The sequence below is a fragment of the Triplophysa dalaica genome, chromosome 22 (genome assembly GCF_015846415.1).
Source record: "Triplophysa dalaica isolate WHDGS20190420 chromosome 22, ASM1584641v1, whole genome shotgun sequence".
Taxonomy (NCBI): Eukaryota; Metazoa; Chordata; class Actinopteri; order Cypriniformes; family Nemacheilidae; genus Triplophysa; species Triplophysa dalaica.
The window spans coordinates 12,644,478-12,662,318 of record NC_079563.1 but is presented as its reverse complement, the minus strand read 5'-3'; the positions used below and the strand labels follow the sequence as shown (position 1 = coordinate 12,662,318).

Below are 17,841 nucleotides of genomic sequence, written 5' to 3'. Positions count from 1 at the left end.
ACTTAAAAAGACTGTTAAACTTGCGCAGTTTAACTCAAAAACATTAGGTAAATCCTACTAGGTGTTTTTTAAGGGATAATGTACAGGCCCCTGGCTGGTATCGCAGAAATAAGCTGCTGCTTGTACATTATCATTATTACGTGAGAAAAAAAACTGGACATGAAATGTGAATTTTAAATATTTTATTAGCTAATTTTGACAGAAAGCAGACCTTTTGTAAGGAAAAGCCATTTACTTTCGATTTACAGTAACAACGTTCAATTAGGATGAACAGAAAATTTGGTTTAATCATTTGTAGATATAATGTCATATATGTTATTAAAAGAAAAAAATAATTTGTCCAAAAAACCTGTCAAAATGATTTGCTGCATTGTGGTTACCGTTTTTTATTAGTTTTGAGCCGTTGTTATCTGGGAATAATGAACCTGCAAATGTCGCGACTGTCCAATCAGAATCAAGCATTTCAACGAGCGACGTAATAATACAGTATAATATTAAGCACTCAGTAGTTTTAATCATTTCTGAGAGAAATTATTGTTTATCAGGGTGTTTTACTTTTCTGTTACAAGCTCTGTGATGTGTCTTATTGCCCTTTATCAGGTCTTTAATGACTCCCAAAATGATGACATGATTTTATTATATAGTAAATCATGAATATTCCTCTTTCTAATGTTTAACTCCTTAAAGCAGGTTCACACCAAACGGGAATTAAGCGTTTTGCGTGAGTAAATTACATAGAAAGTCAATTCAAAGACGCCTATTGACGCAATGACTCTCGTATGATGCGAATCGGGCGACGTGATTGTTGCGAACATGTGTCAATCTCGGATTCCACAAAGGATGAAATTGTTTGTCTGATAGCGTGACTTGGTGTGAACCCAGCATTATGAAAATATGTTTTTGTTTTGATGTGTGTTTTTCCATTGAAATTGAGGACTTCACATGGAGGACAGCACATGAAATGATTATTTCAGTGTTTGTCCCAAAATGCATTTAGTTATTTAACAAATAAACCATAAAATGTGTCTTATGGCCTGACTGCCAAAATGTAGAGGAAAAAAAGATAAATCTCTATTATTCTTTGTTTTATATTATAGCCCAGGTATACATTTCATAACATAAAATCATATATTATTAAAAGTCCATAATGTTTGATTTGTCACACCATAGGACACACATAAATGCATTGAAAGTTGCTTTAAGACAACAAATCAAACTTTTGTGGTAATAGTTTGGTTATGTCGAGATTAAAATTCTAGCATTTTACTCACCCTCATGTTGTTTGAGGGAGTTTTTTTTTCTTGTTAAAGACACAAACGTTTTTATCATAAAAGAGGACGAAAAGAGCAAAAAATGGTTAACAAAAATGGTTCTCTGAATATGTTAAACATGTGGAAAAACAAAAGATTAAAATGTTGGTCTGCACAAAACAAAGTAGAAGGTTACTGTTACTTTACGAAGATCTAATATAAGTTTGTCGGTTAAGGGATTTTGTGTTCACTTTTAACCTGTTCTTTCTCTCTCCGGTCTGAAATGTTAACATCACACATTAATGATAACTCTAGGGCTGCAACAACGAATCGATAAAATCGATAAAAATCGATTAGTAAAAAAGTTGTCAACGAATTTCATTATCGATTCGTTGTGTCGCGCGACGCGGAGACGTTTGGTTATCAAAAAAAAAAAACTTTATTTGAGCGCGGAGCGAAGTAAACACACTCGGTCTCTCTCGCGCACTGATGCTAGCAGAGTTCGGCGCCTCATATACAGGGCGGAGCAAAAATAAAAAAACGAGCGGAGGAAAGATACATGACGGAGGCAGAGAAATCAGCGCGACCCAAGTCATCATAGGTGCGGGAGCATTTCACACTAAATAAACAGAAAAACTGTGTTAACTACAAAATATGCAAACGCGACATGGCGGGAGCAACGCGGCAATGATCCAGCACCTGAAACTCAAACATGTTTGAGTCTGTGATGAGGAGGAAGGGAGTTCAACAGCAGGTTCAGTCATTACAGAATCCTACTTTTGTTCCGTTTCGAAGTGAAGAACGTAATGTCCCTGGTGCTGGTGTTTACTCGTTATCCAGATTGACAAGCATCACAAGTTAGCATTAGCTCGTTAATAACAGTATAATCAGGGGTGGTGTAGTTACTTTGCACTTTGCATTGTAAGACTAAAGACACGTTTTTATTCACTCGCCTTTTTTGGACCATTCATTTATCAATCTGTTGTCATGTATAGCTACACTGCAAAACTTCCTTAGTAATTTTGTCTAATTTCCAGTCCAAATATCTAAAAAATCTTAAATCAAGATTACCAGACAAGAAAATTAATTGATGCTTAAAACTTCTGTTTGAAATTATATCTCATTAAGATTATTTTTGTACCCCATTGGCAGATAATTTTTCTTGTTTAAGCAAACAATCACTTAATTTTGAGGTGTTTTTTTTTCAGAAAACAAAAGACATAATTTCTTATGCTTTTTCATGTGTCTAGTACATGTTTCTTGATATAAGATTTTTTTTAAATTTGGACTGACAACAGGACAAAACTACTAAGTTAGAAAAGCAATTTTTGCAGTGTATATTCTGTGCTTTCTCCCATATAGGTTATTATTGACAAATATATTTGTGTGTGTTGTACTTTTTAATTTAATTTTAAAGTTCTTTTATAGCTCTTGGTCATCTTAAGCTTTGTTAAAATGTGGTGTATAAATGAAGCTTGCACTTACTACAATGATTGTAGTAATTGAATGAATAAGCTTCAAGTGAATTTGAGAGAGAGTGTGTGTGTGTGTCAGTGTTTGTCAGTGTGTGCGTCTGCAAAAGTATGTGCGTCTGCGAGTGTGTGCATCTGCGAGTGTAGTGTAGAGAACAAGTTCTTACATTCAAACAAATCCTGTTAAGTTTTCTGATTTGTATTGTTCTTTAGTTTTTATAAATTATTTATTGTTCTGGCAGCTCAGGTGGCACTTTTATTAAAAAAAAGTCTATATATTTTGCAGATGTAAAGCATACATGTGTATGTTTTTTTGTGTTAGTCCATTTTTATTTGATTTTATTATTTTTATAACAGCTCAGGGATGTTCAAGGAGCAACATGCTTGTGCACTTTCTAAAGATTTTAGTTCTGTTTTTGAATAAAGGGTTGGAAATGAATGCTTTTCTTGGTTTTTGTTTTTATCCGATTCATCGATTAATCGAAAAAAATATTTACAGATTAATCGATTATTAAAATAATCGTTAGTTGCAGCCCTAGATAACTCGGCTGACCTCATGTCGTGCTACAGATCTTTATTTCTAACAATCCAGTCGATTTTTTAATAAACGGTGTGTTTAAGTTAGCAGCAAGAGGGCAGCAGACACAAGTTTAGGAAAGACTTGCAGAAGATATCTACTGCTACTGGAATGTCTAAGATACACTGTACTCCCAAATTCCATGCCAAGTATTTACTGAGCACCTCTGGAGCAGGCTTTAGCATCCTACATTTGTATGTACATGGATGTACAGTTTTTATTGAAAACATTGTGATGATTGTTAGAAGTATTTCATCTCTCTTGGCTGAAGTGGCTTCTGAACACAATGCAGTTCATACAAAATGACACATTTTCTGTGATGCTTCTAAAGGATTAGTTTACCCAAATATGAATATTCTTTTCATTTACTCACCCTCATGCCATCCCAGATGTAATCTTGTGAGTCATGAGTCATGACAAAACATGTATATGACAACTCGTCGTGAGACGTGTGAGAACTAATGAGGTGCAAAATTGTCAACATGCCGCTATATTTGTTACTAATGCTCGCGTGTTTACATTTCTATTTTGCTTTATAATCTTAAAATAATACTTTCTCTCACAGATGTATCATTTCATTTTATTTGGATTACTTTATTGAGGGATGTACATGCGTTTCCTGAGCTTACCTATTTTGAGTCCCATAAAAGAAGATAAATTGAGAGTATTTTAATGTAGATTATGCATTTGTGGTAAACTATAGAGAGTAACTCCTGTACATTTGTGATGGCATTAGGATGATGGAACTTATTTATTATACCGGTGAAACTATACGTTTAATGTTTAAAACATGTCATTACTTCCAGAATTTAAGTGACTTTTGGTATTTTCTGTGGGGCTTGGAAAGCTGGTTCGTAATGTTTCCTACTATGGTAGTCAGTGGTGGCCAAGGACTGTTTGGTTACAAACATGTTTTTCTCTGTGTTCATCAGAACAGAGTAAATAAAGACAGGATTTACATTTTTGGGTGAACTGTTCCTTTAAGAGAAAAGATTAGGCTGTATACATTTGCATGTGTTCAAGGGAGCAGAGTAGCAATATTTTTTTAAAAAATGGTGTAACTTATTTGTTAAACCTACTTGGATGCAAAGTTTACATTTCTAAAAACTTGGCACTTTTCTATATATATTCTATAAAGGTTTTGACCTTTGAATCATTTCCGACATCCTCTTCAGTCAATGACTCCTGTATACTGTATGCGAGTATGTAATTTGCTGTGTGTCTATTAGAAAAGCGAGCGCTGATGTGTATGTGAAGGTCACATGTACAGTACAGTGAGACTGCATTGGTGTTGTGTACGCAGAGAAACTGTGCTGAGACAGACAGAGAACGCTGCAGTACGCTAGTTTTCCCTGAACTAACAATACTTACTGGAGTACACTCCACACTGCATCTGCGCTGAATCTACACCGGACAATGCTCTTTGGTCTTCTATGTTTCATCCCTTCAAATTTGGATCCCTAGAGATTCTCTAAGAAGTCTATTTTACAGCCAAATCAAAAGTACATTATGGCAGTCTGTGCTTTTCTTATATTTTTATGTGGCTTGCCAAATTATATGAACGGTCTGTGGTTTTCTGTCTGTCTCCTCATATCTCGCTTCACTCTTCTGTCGATCAATCCATGTCTGGTATCAATGTTCTGATTAGAGGTTAAAGTCATTTGGGCATTATCCAGATATTTACCGTCTTGTGTTTTTACACGGTCAACCATCTTTATCAGAAAGAACATGCGTGTCTTAGGTAGACCAGTACTTATTCAGCATAAACCAGCTTGGAACTTCATGTTCTTTGTGGTCTAAACTGGGTAGGGTAGACTAGTGGCCCTTTTTGCACTACCCATGTCTGCAGTTTGTTGGATGGAAAGATTGTCCCACCCAAGGGCTGGGTGGAATGACAGAATATTACGTTACTGCGAAATAAAATGTCAACCGTAGGAGATTTTTCTACTCCGTGCATTCCACAGAAAGTAAACAAGTAGGCGTGGTTATCTCAGCGCTCTGCAAATTGGGGGCTATTCTGAAAAAAACCAAATGAATTAATCCACCCATAACAAATGAACGTATCGAACATTCTTTTGACCTTCTTTTAGTCCGTAGTTTTGTGATCCGCTCCAGTCCGGCGCTTCTCTCACCCGCAGTGCTCGTGCAGGGATCTGCGCCAGCATATAAAAAAGCTAATTCTCAACACGTATTTCAGAAGTCAGGTTGTTTTTTACAGCTGTTAATAGTTTTAATAAAGTTTAGCTTCAGGCGAGCCAAGGTGAAACTTTGGTTGAAATGTATGATGATGCTCGCCGTGTGAGCGCTTTGATGTGACGCGCTTCTGCCTCCATTACTCCATTACAAATGACTCATTCCGTGAAATAGATTTTTGGCCATTCCGGCCAGCTCTATCCAACCACATTGGTCATATTTTTTACACTTTTTGTGACGTAACCTACAAAAATGAACTTTAAAGCAATGTAGAGACCGGTAAATAGTGCCCTTGTGCCCTCTTCATACCCTGTTGTGTGTTATAGGTTATGTCTAGTTCAGGAGGATTGATGCTTGTGCTTGACCTCTGCCCTTTGCTCTCAGGGTCAACAGCAGTATGAAGGGCGGAGGTGGAGGGAAAGAGCCTCCGGTGGAGGGAGAGGTCAGCGGAAAACGGCCCAAACGCAAGTGCCTGCAGTGGCACCCGCTGCTCGCCAAGAAAGCTCCGGACTTTTCTGAGGAAGAGGAGGAGGAGGAGGATGAAGAGATGGAAAAGGTTGGTGATATTCTTCTTCAAGACTGCATCTGATTAAAAAATATGGGGCATTTAGTAATATGCTAGTGTGTGGATGCAAAGTTGATAAAACCAAACCTCTTCGTAGAGCACAAAAGTCTATAATGTTTCATTGCTTCAATGAACTATCGGACAAACATATTCAGTTCCAAAATGTTCAGCAGTTTTTCATATTCTATTATAAATATATATTCATATTTTATCTATAGAATATTTCATATTCTATCTATAATATGGCATATTCAAATGAAGAACGATTCATTAAAACCATGCAAATGTCAGATTTGTTTTACATGAAAGAAACTTAAATGTACTATTCATTCAAATGCACTTTTGCACATACTTTGAAATCAACAAAACGTATTGTCGTGTCGCTCAACTGGTAGAGCATGGCACTAGTTATGCTAGGGGCATTCAAATTACCAGGTTATGCATGGACTGATGTGTATAACATTATCTATAACATAGACGCATAATTTTTTTCTCCCCCAGCGAATAGAATTGCTTGTTGTGAAAATTAGATTCAATACACTTACCTCTTGATTTTATCTTCATTTAGATGTTTTCAGTGTACCAGTTCAAAATCGTTGTTTTCTGTATACATATGTTTCTTCAGGAGCCGGTGTTATGCACCGAGAGCGGGGTTCAGGAGGGTGAGTGCGTTGCGATTGAGGAGGACGTTGGAGAGTTCTCTTCTGAGCAGCGAGCTCGCCGGCCCATGAATGCCTTTCTGCTGTTCTGCAAACGGCATCGTTCGCTCGTTCGGCAGGAACACCCACGACTCGACAACCGGGGAGCCACGAAGATCCTGGCGGACTGGTGGGCCGTTCTGGATCCCAAAGAAAAGCAGAAATACACAGACATGGCCAAGGAGGTGAGAACCAAACTTAAGTGACTTGGTCATCGTCCCGTTTTTTTTCAGGAATGTCTTTTAGTAATAGTGTCTTAATTTTGGGTGTAACAATATGCTCAGCTGCAGTTATTATTTTAAATATTTTTGTTTTATTTTAATTGAATTTTTTAAAATGCTCTTATGTGTTTTGTCAGTTTGGCATAGATTTGTTATATTGCTATACAAGTTTAATCTTTATTAATTTTTATTTTTTATTTATGTTCAGTAATAATTTTGATGCCTCCGTTTATTTCAGTTAATTGTTGAGGTTACATATGTAACTTTTATTGATGTTCCGATACCATTTTTTGAAGGCCGAGTACACTTGCCGATATTTTTTTATGGTACTCACCGATACCAATACCGATAAAACTGTATTTTTTTGTTTAGGTGACAATTTTTCAAGCACGAGACACCGAAACTCTGCTTCAAAACATATTATAAAAAACGATTTTTATTCAGTCAGCTCTGTCAAATATATCACGTAAGGTATTGGTCTTTGGTATCTGTGTATATGAGTATGAATACGAGTACATGAGCTTGGTATCGGACCTGATGGTGCATCCCCTAAAACTTTGGTTTAGTTAAGATTTATCAAATAATATTGAAACCAATATTTTATGTCAATTTGATTTATTTTGGCTTGTTTGTTTAAATGATGGAATGAAAAGTGCAACTATGTTCCTTTGTCATAATTCTCATAATACATAATACATAAGTGCTAATGTATTATTTTGATGCTGCCAGTATAAGGATGCTTTCATGAAGGCTAACCCAGGATACAAGTGGTGTCCTGCCACCAACAAGCCGGTGAAGAGCCAATCCCATTCCTTGAGTAATCCCCGTAAGAAAGTCTGGCCTCTGCCCTCCAACCCCAGCAAGGACACACCCATTGCCAAAAAGCAGCATAAAACTGAAGGCGCACCCCAGCTAAACTTTGCCATGGCAGGTGGGAATGAATAACGGTCATGTATAATTAAACGCATACTGTGTCATCATGTACATATAATGTGCTATTTAACAATAAGATTAAGCTAATCAATTGTTGTCTTTAGATCCCACTAAAATGGGGGGCCTAAGCATGCTGCTGTTAGCCGGGGAACACGCCCTGACTGCCAGAGAGGTAAAGAACCATCATTGTAATACAAAGATGATCTGCTCTAGCTTGACTTTTCTTCGATAAACATCCGCATGATTTTTCTAATGAAATTAGCGGAAGGCTTTTTCAGACTTTGTTACATTTTAATCCGTCTAAACCAAAGCATCACAGAATTTACGGCAAGCGAAGTGTACAGCTTCGTTTGGGTTGAAAGTTGCCTCCAACCGCAAATATATGGACTTGAAATTTCAGTTCTCCTCAACGGCACTCATTGTGTCGGTCTTGTGATGAAAAACCTCCGCTCCCAGAAGTTGTGTAGCAGCCAGCCAGTTAGATTGAACTGTAATTGGTTGGCAGCTGAATTGGCATCTCTTGCCGTTTTTGTGTGCGTTCAGCTTTATGCAGTACGTGACAAGTCGGCGGACATTCAAACTGATACCACGTCCAAATCTGGCACGACGCAACCCATCGACTATTCAGAATTTGTCCAATTAACAAGCCGCACGTTATTTAGATAGTTTGTAAAGGGACTGATTTGATCCAAGGTATGTTTTAAACATAAGATTCAGATTAGACGTGGTTTGGTCACTTTGTGTAGCACATCTACATTTAGCATGTTATTTTTAAACCATAATCAACATGTGCTTCCTACAAAGTCTAAATGCCAATATTACCACAATTGAGATTGACGGTTGAGTTGGTCAGTGGTTAAACAGGTTTTCAGAAACAGGAACAGAAAAGGGGTCTAAATGAGAATAGCTGTTATTAGTCAAGATCCAGGATTGAAACAAATCAACATTATTGTGTACTCATGGCAGACCTCTGATATAATGAGCACATGATCAGTGCTCATGCAAGTAGACTGTGACAGGCCCATCTCCACGGATACAGCAGCCACAGCTATGACTAAACAGACCGGGATATTAGCGCTGCACTGTTTTGGGTCCCAAACTGGGTTTGTGTGCCATTAGGAGGTGCGCAGACTTCATCGGAGACCTTTATTAGGCTTTGCAGCTGTGGAGATGTTTGTGTGTGTAAGATTCAGGGATTTGTCATGACTGTATGTTTGTGTGTGTTCGTTCCTGTAGATTTTACAGTCGCTCACCCTTGTTAATCCTCTATAAATTTCATTTTCCTCCCACTTAGTGATGCTTATTGCCTCGGCGCAGAGCATTTGTCACTGAAGAGAGCCACGGGAGGTTTATATGAAACGAGAGGCAGCGTCTCCTTGTTTTGTGGCCAAATTCGATTACATCATCTGTTTCAACATACCGTCCATAATGTTTGACTAAGGATTATCTTTTGAATCTCTTTGTCGTCAAATACAATCACACACACTGTAGTTCCAAGGCGACTGTCTATGATATTATTGCACTGTGAGTCTTTTGGAGTGGACAGCTTAGGAGTGTTTACGTCGGGCACGTGCGACACATTACGACGTGACAAAAGTTGAACTCAGTGGGGCTGTCTACACCGCAAGAGCCAGATCTATTGCCTCATAACGTGCCCACGGTTGATAGACTTTCAGTTTCTGTTGTTTTGAACAGAGGGAAATGAAGGAAATGATTAAGGATTATGATTACTATATAAATTTTGTACTTAAAGGGACAGTTCACACAAAAAATATCAATTTGGTCATCATTTATTCACTTTCACGTTGTTTAAAACCTATGTATGATACAAAAGAAGATATTTTGAGAAATGTCTCTTTGGTTTTGTGTCCAAACAATGAAATCAATGGGGGCCAGTGTTGTTTGGTTACCAACATTCTTCAAAATATCTTCTTTTGTGTTCTGCAGAAGAAATAAACTCATGCAGGTTTAAAGTAACAAGAGACAATAATGAAAGAAGTTTCATTTTTGGGTGAACTATCACTATTGTAAAATTTTTATATAATGGATATGATATATTTGTCATGTATTTTCCATTTTATTGAATCAAACCTGTTGCTTTTCCTCTAAGCTGTCAAAAGAGGGCGACGTTGAGTTGTAAACATAAATGGTCAATTCAAAGAGGATGTTTGTATGGGTCATGATTGTGTGTTCTCCGATCGCTTTGTTCTGCTTTACTTATTTAACTTCTCTTGTGCTTTCGTTTTAGATTTCCTCCAGCTCTTCCCAGACAGAAGGGACAGATGCTGCTAAGCATGCTGGGAAATCAGCCCTCTTCCAGCTGGCTGAGGTGAGACCACCTGAACACTTGTCAGATTTTAACAACAGACCCATTAAATCCTCTTTATAAGTGAGACGTCCCTGAGCCATATGGACGCTTGGCTGTGTACATCTAAAGGACGTTTTTAATGATCTGAATGCATGTTGTTGCTTGTGCAAATTTTTTTCTTAGATATCTTCCAGCCCAGAGAAGCTGGCTGAGGAAAGTAAGAATGTTGAAGATAGAAGCTCTCTGACAAATGCAGAGGTGAGTGGGGTAAAACTTGTATCACTTTAATTGTAAATCTGGATTTGACTTATCATAGATTTTGATGAACTGCTGGTTATGGATGACTTCATTGTCCTGTGTCATCTTTAGGCCTTTGGACCGTCTCACCCGAACTCTCCAGATCTGCCGAAGAGTTGTGTTAAATCTCCTCTCTTTCAGCTGGCTGAGGTACAGTTTTATTATTAAACGCTTTTGGTCTAAGCAGACATCTTTCAGAGCACTGTTACAATCATACTGTGAGACTGAAGTCATTCTGAAATTCATTACAAGGCATAAATACACCAAGTCTAAGTTTCAGGACGCTTTGGAAGTATTTAACAGGACTCCACAGAGTATTAGCTGTGTAAACCAGATGGTGTAGTGTTTATTTTTTACTATTTTAGTTTATTTCTCTAGCCCATACTGAGAAGACAAACTTTGGAAATGTACTTTGACCACAAGTCGAGTTTCACTACTGGATTTTAGTCCGTAAACAAAGATTCGGGAGTTAATGAATTCAGCAAAAGCTTTCAGTCACTCGTGGGCAGTTAAGGTGTCGATAAAAGGTCTCACTTCCGCTTCAGCCGGTGCATTACCTGCAAACACATAGACTTCCTCTATAGAGACGTCCATTTAGAAACCTCTGCACTTTCTGTTGCTTGCTTGGCTTATGTTATCATGGTTGTTAGCTGGAAGAGTGTCAGCTGATTTTGTTGTTTTTAAACAAGAATATGTTCAATTCCTCTTTGTGTGGGCAAACCGACATGTTATGGCATGTTATATTTTAAGGAGGATTGCAGTAACTTGGAATTTTGTCATAGTTTTAATAGAACAATCGAATGGTTTAAAATGTTATTCGTGGCAAGGGGGGCGTGGTTTAGTGACGTCTTTCCCGTGTCTCTCCTCTACAGACGTCACTAAACGGCCCCCTTGCTACAGTATTTTAATGGAAACCGTTACACATTCTGTGATCTATCTGTTGTTTTTTTAACAGGGCTTTAAATAGGGTTGGGCGATGTCTACCAAATTGGCATCAGACGATGCCCACAGTGAAACATCGCGATGGACGATGACATCGGGGGGCGGGGCGAGGCGGTTGGATATATCAGTTTTCTAAATGGCCATCTACCAAAACATTCAAAACAATTATATGAGTGCTCCAGACTGCGACCAAAACACATTTTGTGACCAGTTTTCAAGACAGCATAATTTTTGTCACAAGTTCTCGCACATTTCTTTCGGTTGTTATTTCATGTTGAAAGACGAGTAGATTGTGAGCCCACCAGTGTAGGCTGTGTGTGTATGATTAGTGAACTACACGGGTCACACGAAAAAGATTTTTCCCGCTACCATTGCGGCGCGCACAGTTCAGGTTGTCATTGACAAGTTTACACACAACGTGAACGCGTTTCTACGATTCACTGTTTGCGTTCACTTTCTACTTCCATCTCCGCGTCGCGCAGCTTCCAAATCATACTCAACTACGGATAAGCATGAAGGGAAGAGCTCGACACATGCGCAGAATGTCATACCGTGGACTCGGCTGTCAACATTTGCTTTGGAATGTGCTGTACGCATACCTCCAAAATTGCGTCATGCAGGAGAATCACAATGCCTGCCCGACATCGTCTATCTGCCCAACTCTACTTTTAACCCAAAAATTATTAATATAGACTGAAAGGAGGTGTTTTTAAGCAAAAAATAAGTTTTTCAAGTTTTGATGTGTACAAATGCCACAATTTAGGGAGTTGCATGTCACTCCTATCTTTGCGTTAACTTGGAATCCATATGAATTCATGTGTTTTCTGCCTCTATAGCAGATCTCCTCCAGTAGGTCTCAACCTGCGTCTGAGGGGCGGCAGTGTGGCCAGTCGGCTCTTTTCCAGCTAGCTGAGGTATAGTACATCCCCTACCTACCCACACAAACACCGTGCGCTTATTACTCGTGAATACACAGATATCAGACGATCAATATTATATATTTTATGTTACATAGCAGAATGAATGCTCAAGATGACATGGTGCATGAGTGGTTAGCATAAACAATAAACAAAAGACAATGTGATCCTACACATCATAATACAGTGATGCATATACTGCCACCTGCTGGATGCTCGTGTGTAGTTCATACTATGTGTTCCTTAATCTGACGTCTTTCTGTATGTGTATCTATAGATGTGTTTGGCCTCTGAAGCAGAGAAGATGGAAGCTCGCTCCTCACAACCTTCAGAAGATTCATCTGTCTGTGCTCAGCACAACCCAAGCAGCACAGTCGACCCCGACCGCAAAGAACATAGGGATGGTCCTCATCTTCCTCTCCCCATGCCACCACCTTCATCAACCTCATCTTCTGCCTCTACCTCCGGCTCCACCTCTTCCTCTCCCACTGACGCCACCCCCTCCGAAATCAGCCCCTCTAAGACGCCGAAGAAGAAAAAAAAGAAGAAAGAAAATAAAGAAACTGACGAGTCTGGAAAAAATCCCACATCACCCAAAAAGGTAAAGAAGCGACAGTCGCCCGACTCGGACTTGGACAGCGTGATGTTCACTATCGAGGCGGTTGCTAAAGGTGCCTGGGGCTCAGAGGAGACCCCTAAGAAGAAATCACGTCCCTCAGAAAGTGACAGCAGCCCAGCTGTCGACCAATCTGTGACGGTGAAGAAGAAGTCAAAACCCAAACAGAAAAAAGCGAAAGACGAGGTGAACGAGGAAGAGAAGACGGAAGAGGATAAGCAGAAGGACACGGAAGAGGAGATGAAAACGGAAGAACCTCCCCTGTCCCCTAAGCCAGAGTGTGAGGAGATGCCTGATGTGAAGGTAGAGCCGCCTAGTGGTGTGGAAGAAATAATGCCTCACTGCTCTCCCGCACAGCCGATCGAAAGGGAAGAGATAGAAACGGACGCAAATCCATCTCCAGACCAAACCAGACCTGAGGATAAGGAGCCAGAGTTCAAGCCAGAGACTTCGGGGTCCAGGAAGTCCGAACGGAGCTGTAAAGGAGCTCTTTATAAAACACTGGTGTCTGAAGGGATGTTGACGTCTCTGCGGGCAAATGTCGACAGAGGTATTACGCACTTTCACACTTCACAGAGGAATACTTTTTGCAAGAATAACACTTAAGGTGATTATGATCTGGTGATTTGCATTTTTCTTTCCTGTGCGTTGACCTTAGATGAGCGACATAAGTAGATGTTCGACAAGATATGAAACTCAAAGCCCACTTATTAACACTGCAAAACTATAATGGAAAAACGTACTTCTCCATTTATCAGCTGTAAGAAATAGCATGTTACCTAATGGAGTCTTTCAACTTCTTAGAACACACCAATAAGAAGGTTTTCAGATGCTCCATTAGTAGAGCATTTGTGTTAGCAGTGCAGAGGTCATGGGTTTGAATCTTACGAAAGACACATACTGATAAAGTGATTAGATAAAAATGTGTAAATGTCGCTGTGTGGGGTTTTTTCTAGGGAAAAGAGGTTCCATGCGAGGCAGCGTGTCAGATCACGAGGGTGGCTGGAATGACGAGAGTTGGGGGTTTTCTCAACCTGCTGTCAGTACCCCAAAAAAGCTGAAGAAGTCCAAATCTAAAGAGGAAACCACCCCTGGGTGAGCTGTTTTTTCTCCATCACAACAGTTGATGTACAGAGAGCTCATCAACAGGAATAATTCAGTATTGATTGTGTCAATCTGACAGTAACACAACAGACCCGGTGTATTTGCTAAGCTTTGTGTTAAAAGTCTGAAATACTCAACAGGTGTGTGGTGTTTGGGTCTTTTAAAATCAGTTTTCAGTGTTTGCTAAACATATTCATCATTTTTTTACCCTCACACATTTATATTTATTAATACACCACACAATTTTAGTTTCTTACTTTTTTTTTTAACATAAAAAAATCGATCGTGATCTACTAAGGTTTGCGATTGTCATTGTACCGGTTTATTTTAGGTCCCCTTGAACCGGAAGTTGCTATTGTTTTTACTTCCGTATTTTGATGCATGTAAAAGTTCATTTTGAATGAGAAAAATAGTGGGCATGGCTTTGGTCTTTCTCTGCGATTTGATTGGATGTATAAAAACAGACATTGCATTTTCAAACGGAACTGGCACCATACTGACAATAAAAGGGAAGTCATAACAGGACATAAGTGTATTTTCAGATTTTAATTAAAGATCATGCGGGCACAGGATTTAAACAAGGAAAATGACCCACATTGATAAACTATTTACAATATACGCTGCAATATTTCATGAAAAAATAGGCAATGTAATTTACTATTTCACTGGGACTTTAACATCCAAAAAAGCATGTCATTAACCCTGCGTTCATTTGCGCTGCTCTTAGTAGACTACGTTGGTCATAATGTTCGACTTGTTACTAAATCACCCGCAGAAATGTCCACTCCCATATGCTTTTTTTGGGGCTCTTCCGCTATTTTTCCCTGTTTAGTCAATCTGGCCCTGGTGTGGATAGACCACAAGCATTCTGGGATTGTTTGCATATGTGTGGTTTTAGTGTGTCAAACTTTTCTATGCCATGAGACTAAGTTAAGTAAACTAATTAAATGCGTGAACTTAAAATAAACATGATTTTTGTGTGATGAAATTATGCATAAACATTTTAAGCTCAAACGGGTGCTGACAACTCTGTTAGAAAACGAGACCCGGTTGTTTTCAACAGTCTAAACGTTTTACTAATGTTTCATTGTGTGTAAATCTCACAGACTGGGTAAACTCGAAGAGGAATTCGAGAAAAAGTTCAACAGCTTGCCACAGTACAGCCCCCTCACATTTGACAAAAAGACAGCATCAGTCACCAAGAAGAAAAAAAGCACCGCGTCCAATACTCCCGAACTGCCCAAACCCTGCGCGGGTGAGTATGCTGCTTGCATGCAATCTGACATCACTTCCTCCTGGCCTCCACGCTCATTTCCTCATTGATTCTTAGGAAGTGGTCATCTCATGTTCAGAATGGCATTACTTCCACCTAACATAGCATGCTGTGTTTTTTTTCTTTTTTTTCTGTTTATTGCTTTTGGAAATTAGGTTCATCTTCATCTCAGAAAAAGACCTTTTTCCACAAGATAGTGAGCAAGTACAAACAAAGGAAGGAGAAATCCAGTGCGGCAGACAAAGGTGACACTTGAACAACCGATAGTTGTTCCCATTATCAGACTATTTCTGCGTGATCCCAGAGCGAGATTGTGTGTGTGAAACCGTTTTGAGCTTTGTTGTTTGTCCGTGGTTTGGCACGACACTTCCTGATGCAATACAGGCAGCAGTGGCATATCTAGGTCATTCTGCTCTCTGCTTATCTTAAAGTGGCTCAGTTATGTAGGTATCCAGCCTGTTGTTGGGCAGTAAAAGGGCCTAAATTGAAACATTGTATCTTACAGCACACATATACGCTCCATTGATCATCTAAGCTTGTATTAAGACTGAATTAAACCATCTGATTGTTTTGTCTTTACATGCTTTGTGTTTTTGTAGATGTTGTCACACCTGACCCAACAATCACAGAATCAAGCCAGGTTGTGAAACCGGCCAGTCCGTGTGTGTCTCCCTCTCCTGAACCCCAAAAGGTTTTGGAAACGCCCGTGGGCAGTCAGAAGAGGAAGGCCCGAAAAAATAAAATCACACACTTGGTGCGCACGGCTGACGGTCGAGTATCACCTGCAGAGGGTGAGTCTCCAGCGGTTCGTTTTATGTTCTAAACAAGATTAGAACAAATCCAAACTCATCATGATATCAAAACTGACTTTTTATAGGAGTGTTTATAGACCGTTTCATTGGAAGTGCGCCTGACACCCAGTTAACTTCCAGTCTGTGTTTGGCTAGTGTCTAATAATATAAGTATTTATATAATTTTTTATTTATGTTAATTTTAATAAGTATTATTATTTTACAGTCTAATAATTGTATTAAACAAACATTTAGTCATTGGGCAGACGCTTTTATCCAAAGCGACTTACAGTGCACTTATTACAGGGACAATCCCCCTGGAGCAACATGGAGTAAAGTGTCTTGCTCAAGGACACACTGGTGGTCGCTGCTGGGATCGAACCAGCAACCTTTTGATTCACCAGTTCAGTGGTTTAACCCACTAGACCACCATCTCCATATACAATTTGTTGAATTTTGTTGTATGTTCATTTTAATAAATAAACAAGTTGTTGAATGGGAATAGTTCGGTCGCACTTAAAGAAACCATATTGTACATTGACTTTTAGCGGTTGAGTTTGGTATGGCAGTCTAAATATTGGAGAGACGAGTTTAGCCAAGTAATGGTTCTTCTCGGTTTTCAGAAATCATCTACTAACACTCTGTTCTTTGTGTCACGAACAGGGAAGAACCCAAGTACAGGCAGCGGTGCAAAACACAAACCAAAACTCATGATTGGGAAAAAACTAAACTGAACTACATTACTCAAACAAAACTGTTAAACAAAGACTTCCCACGGGGGGGGCTAAAATAAAGAGATCATTACTGAAAATAACAGATCTTTCTCTCTCTTTCTCTCTCTCGCTCTCTCCCTCTCGCTCTTTCTCTCTCTTTCTCTCCCTCTCTCGCGCTCTTTCTCTCTCTCTCTTTCTCTCGCTCTCTCTCTCTCTCTCTCTCTTTCTATCTATCTCTCCCTCTCTCGCTCTCTCTCTCGCTCTTTCTCTCTCTCTCTTTCTTTCTATCTATCCATCTCTCTCTTTCTCTCTCTCTCTCTTTCTCTCTCTCTCGCTCTTTCTCTCTATCTCTCCCTCTCTCTCTCTCTCTCTCTCTCTCCCTCTCTCGCGCTCTTTCTCTCGCTCTCTCTCTCTCTCTCTCTCTCTTTCCCTCTTTTTCTCTATCTCTCCTGTACCTGCTCACGCACTGTACCCGATGTTGCACGGATTGATTTAATGTAAATCGATACTATTACTGATGTAATTCAGTCGGTGCCCTTAAAAGTACAGAGTCCGGGTACCCATCCCAAATACCAACACCCTGTTGCATTGCTGCGATGACTTGCATCCTCACTTTTTTCAGAAAATGTAAAATCACGTTTCAGACCTGATTGTTACGAAGCACAAATTTTATGTGTTTAATTAACTTAAGCCTTCTCTCTTTCTGCAGAGGACAAATCAAAAGATCAGACCAAGAATCAGGATGAAAAGCCATTCAGTCACGAGACATTATGCAATAGGGGGATCTGCTACACTGACCCCGTATCAGAGGAAGCGGACAGGTCGGATACGTCCGGCAGCCTCCCGACCTTCTTCAGCTTAGCGGCCCTCGCTGAGGTCGCCGCCATGGAGAACGTGCACAGGTATGTGGGTACAGTCTGGTTCACCGATGAGTCACCAGTTCAGTCATTCACCCTCATGTTGTTTAAAAC

General features: G+C 39.5%; 1 protein-coding gene across 7 annotated transcripts in view; it reads left to right on the top strand.

Moving 5' to 3' along the window:
• LOC130411582 (HMG box transcription factor BBX) overlaps positions 1-17,841 on the top strand; it is a 28,622-nt gene that overhangs the window by 5,429 nt on the left and 5,352 nt on the right. For 4 of the 7 annotated variants that reach the window (XM_056736317.1, XM_056736320.1, XM_056736318.1 and 1 more), the window contains exons 3-16: positions 5,877-6,048; positions 6,683-6,940; positions 7,706-7,907; positions 8,014-8,081; positions 10,158-10,238; positions 10,401-10,475; positions 10,587-10,664; positions 12,293-12,370; positions 12,651-13,539; positions 13,946-14,084; positions 15,200-15,348; positions 15,522-15,611; positions 15,966-16,157; positions 17,580-17,772. In XM_056736317.1, coding sequence (XP_056592295.1) covers positions 5,890-6,048; positions 6,683-6,940; positions 7,706-7,907; positions 8,014-8,081; positions 10,158-10,238; positions 10,401-10,475; positions 10,587-10,664; positions 12,293-12,370; positions 12,651-13,539; positions 13,946-14,084; positions 15,200-15,348; positions 15,522-15,611; positions 15,966-16,157; positions 17,580-17,772 — 2,651 coding nt within the window. In that variant the 5' untranslated portion in view covers positions 5,877-5,889. Of the gene's footprint in view, positions 1-5,818; positions 6,049-6,682; positions 6,941-7,705; positions 7,908-8,013; positions 8,082-10,157; positions 10,239-10,400; positions 10,476-10,586; positions 10,665-12,292; positions 12,371-12,650; positions 13,540-13,945; positions 14,085-15,199; positions 15,349-15,521; positions 15,612-15,965; positions 16,158-17,579; positions 17,773-17,841 lie in introns of all 7 variants that reach the window. The other 3 variants (XM_056736322.1, XM_056736321.1, XM_056736323.1) reach the window with 3 other exon arrangements.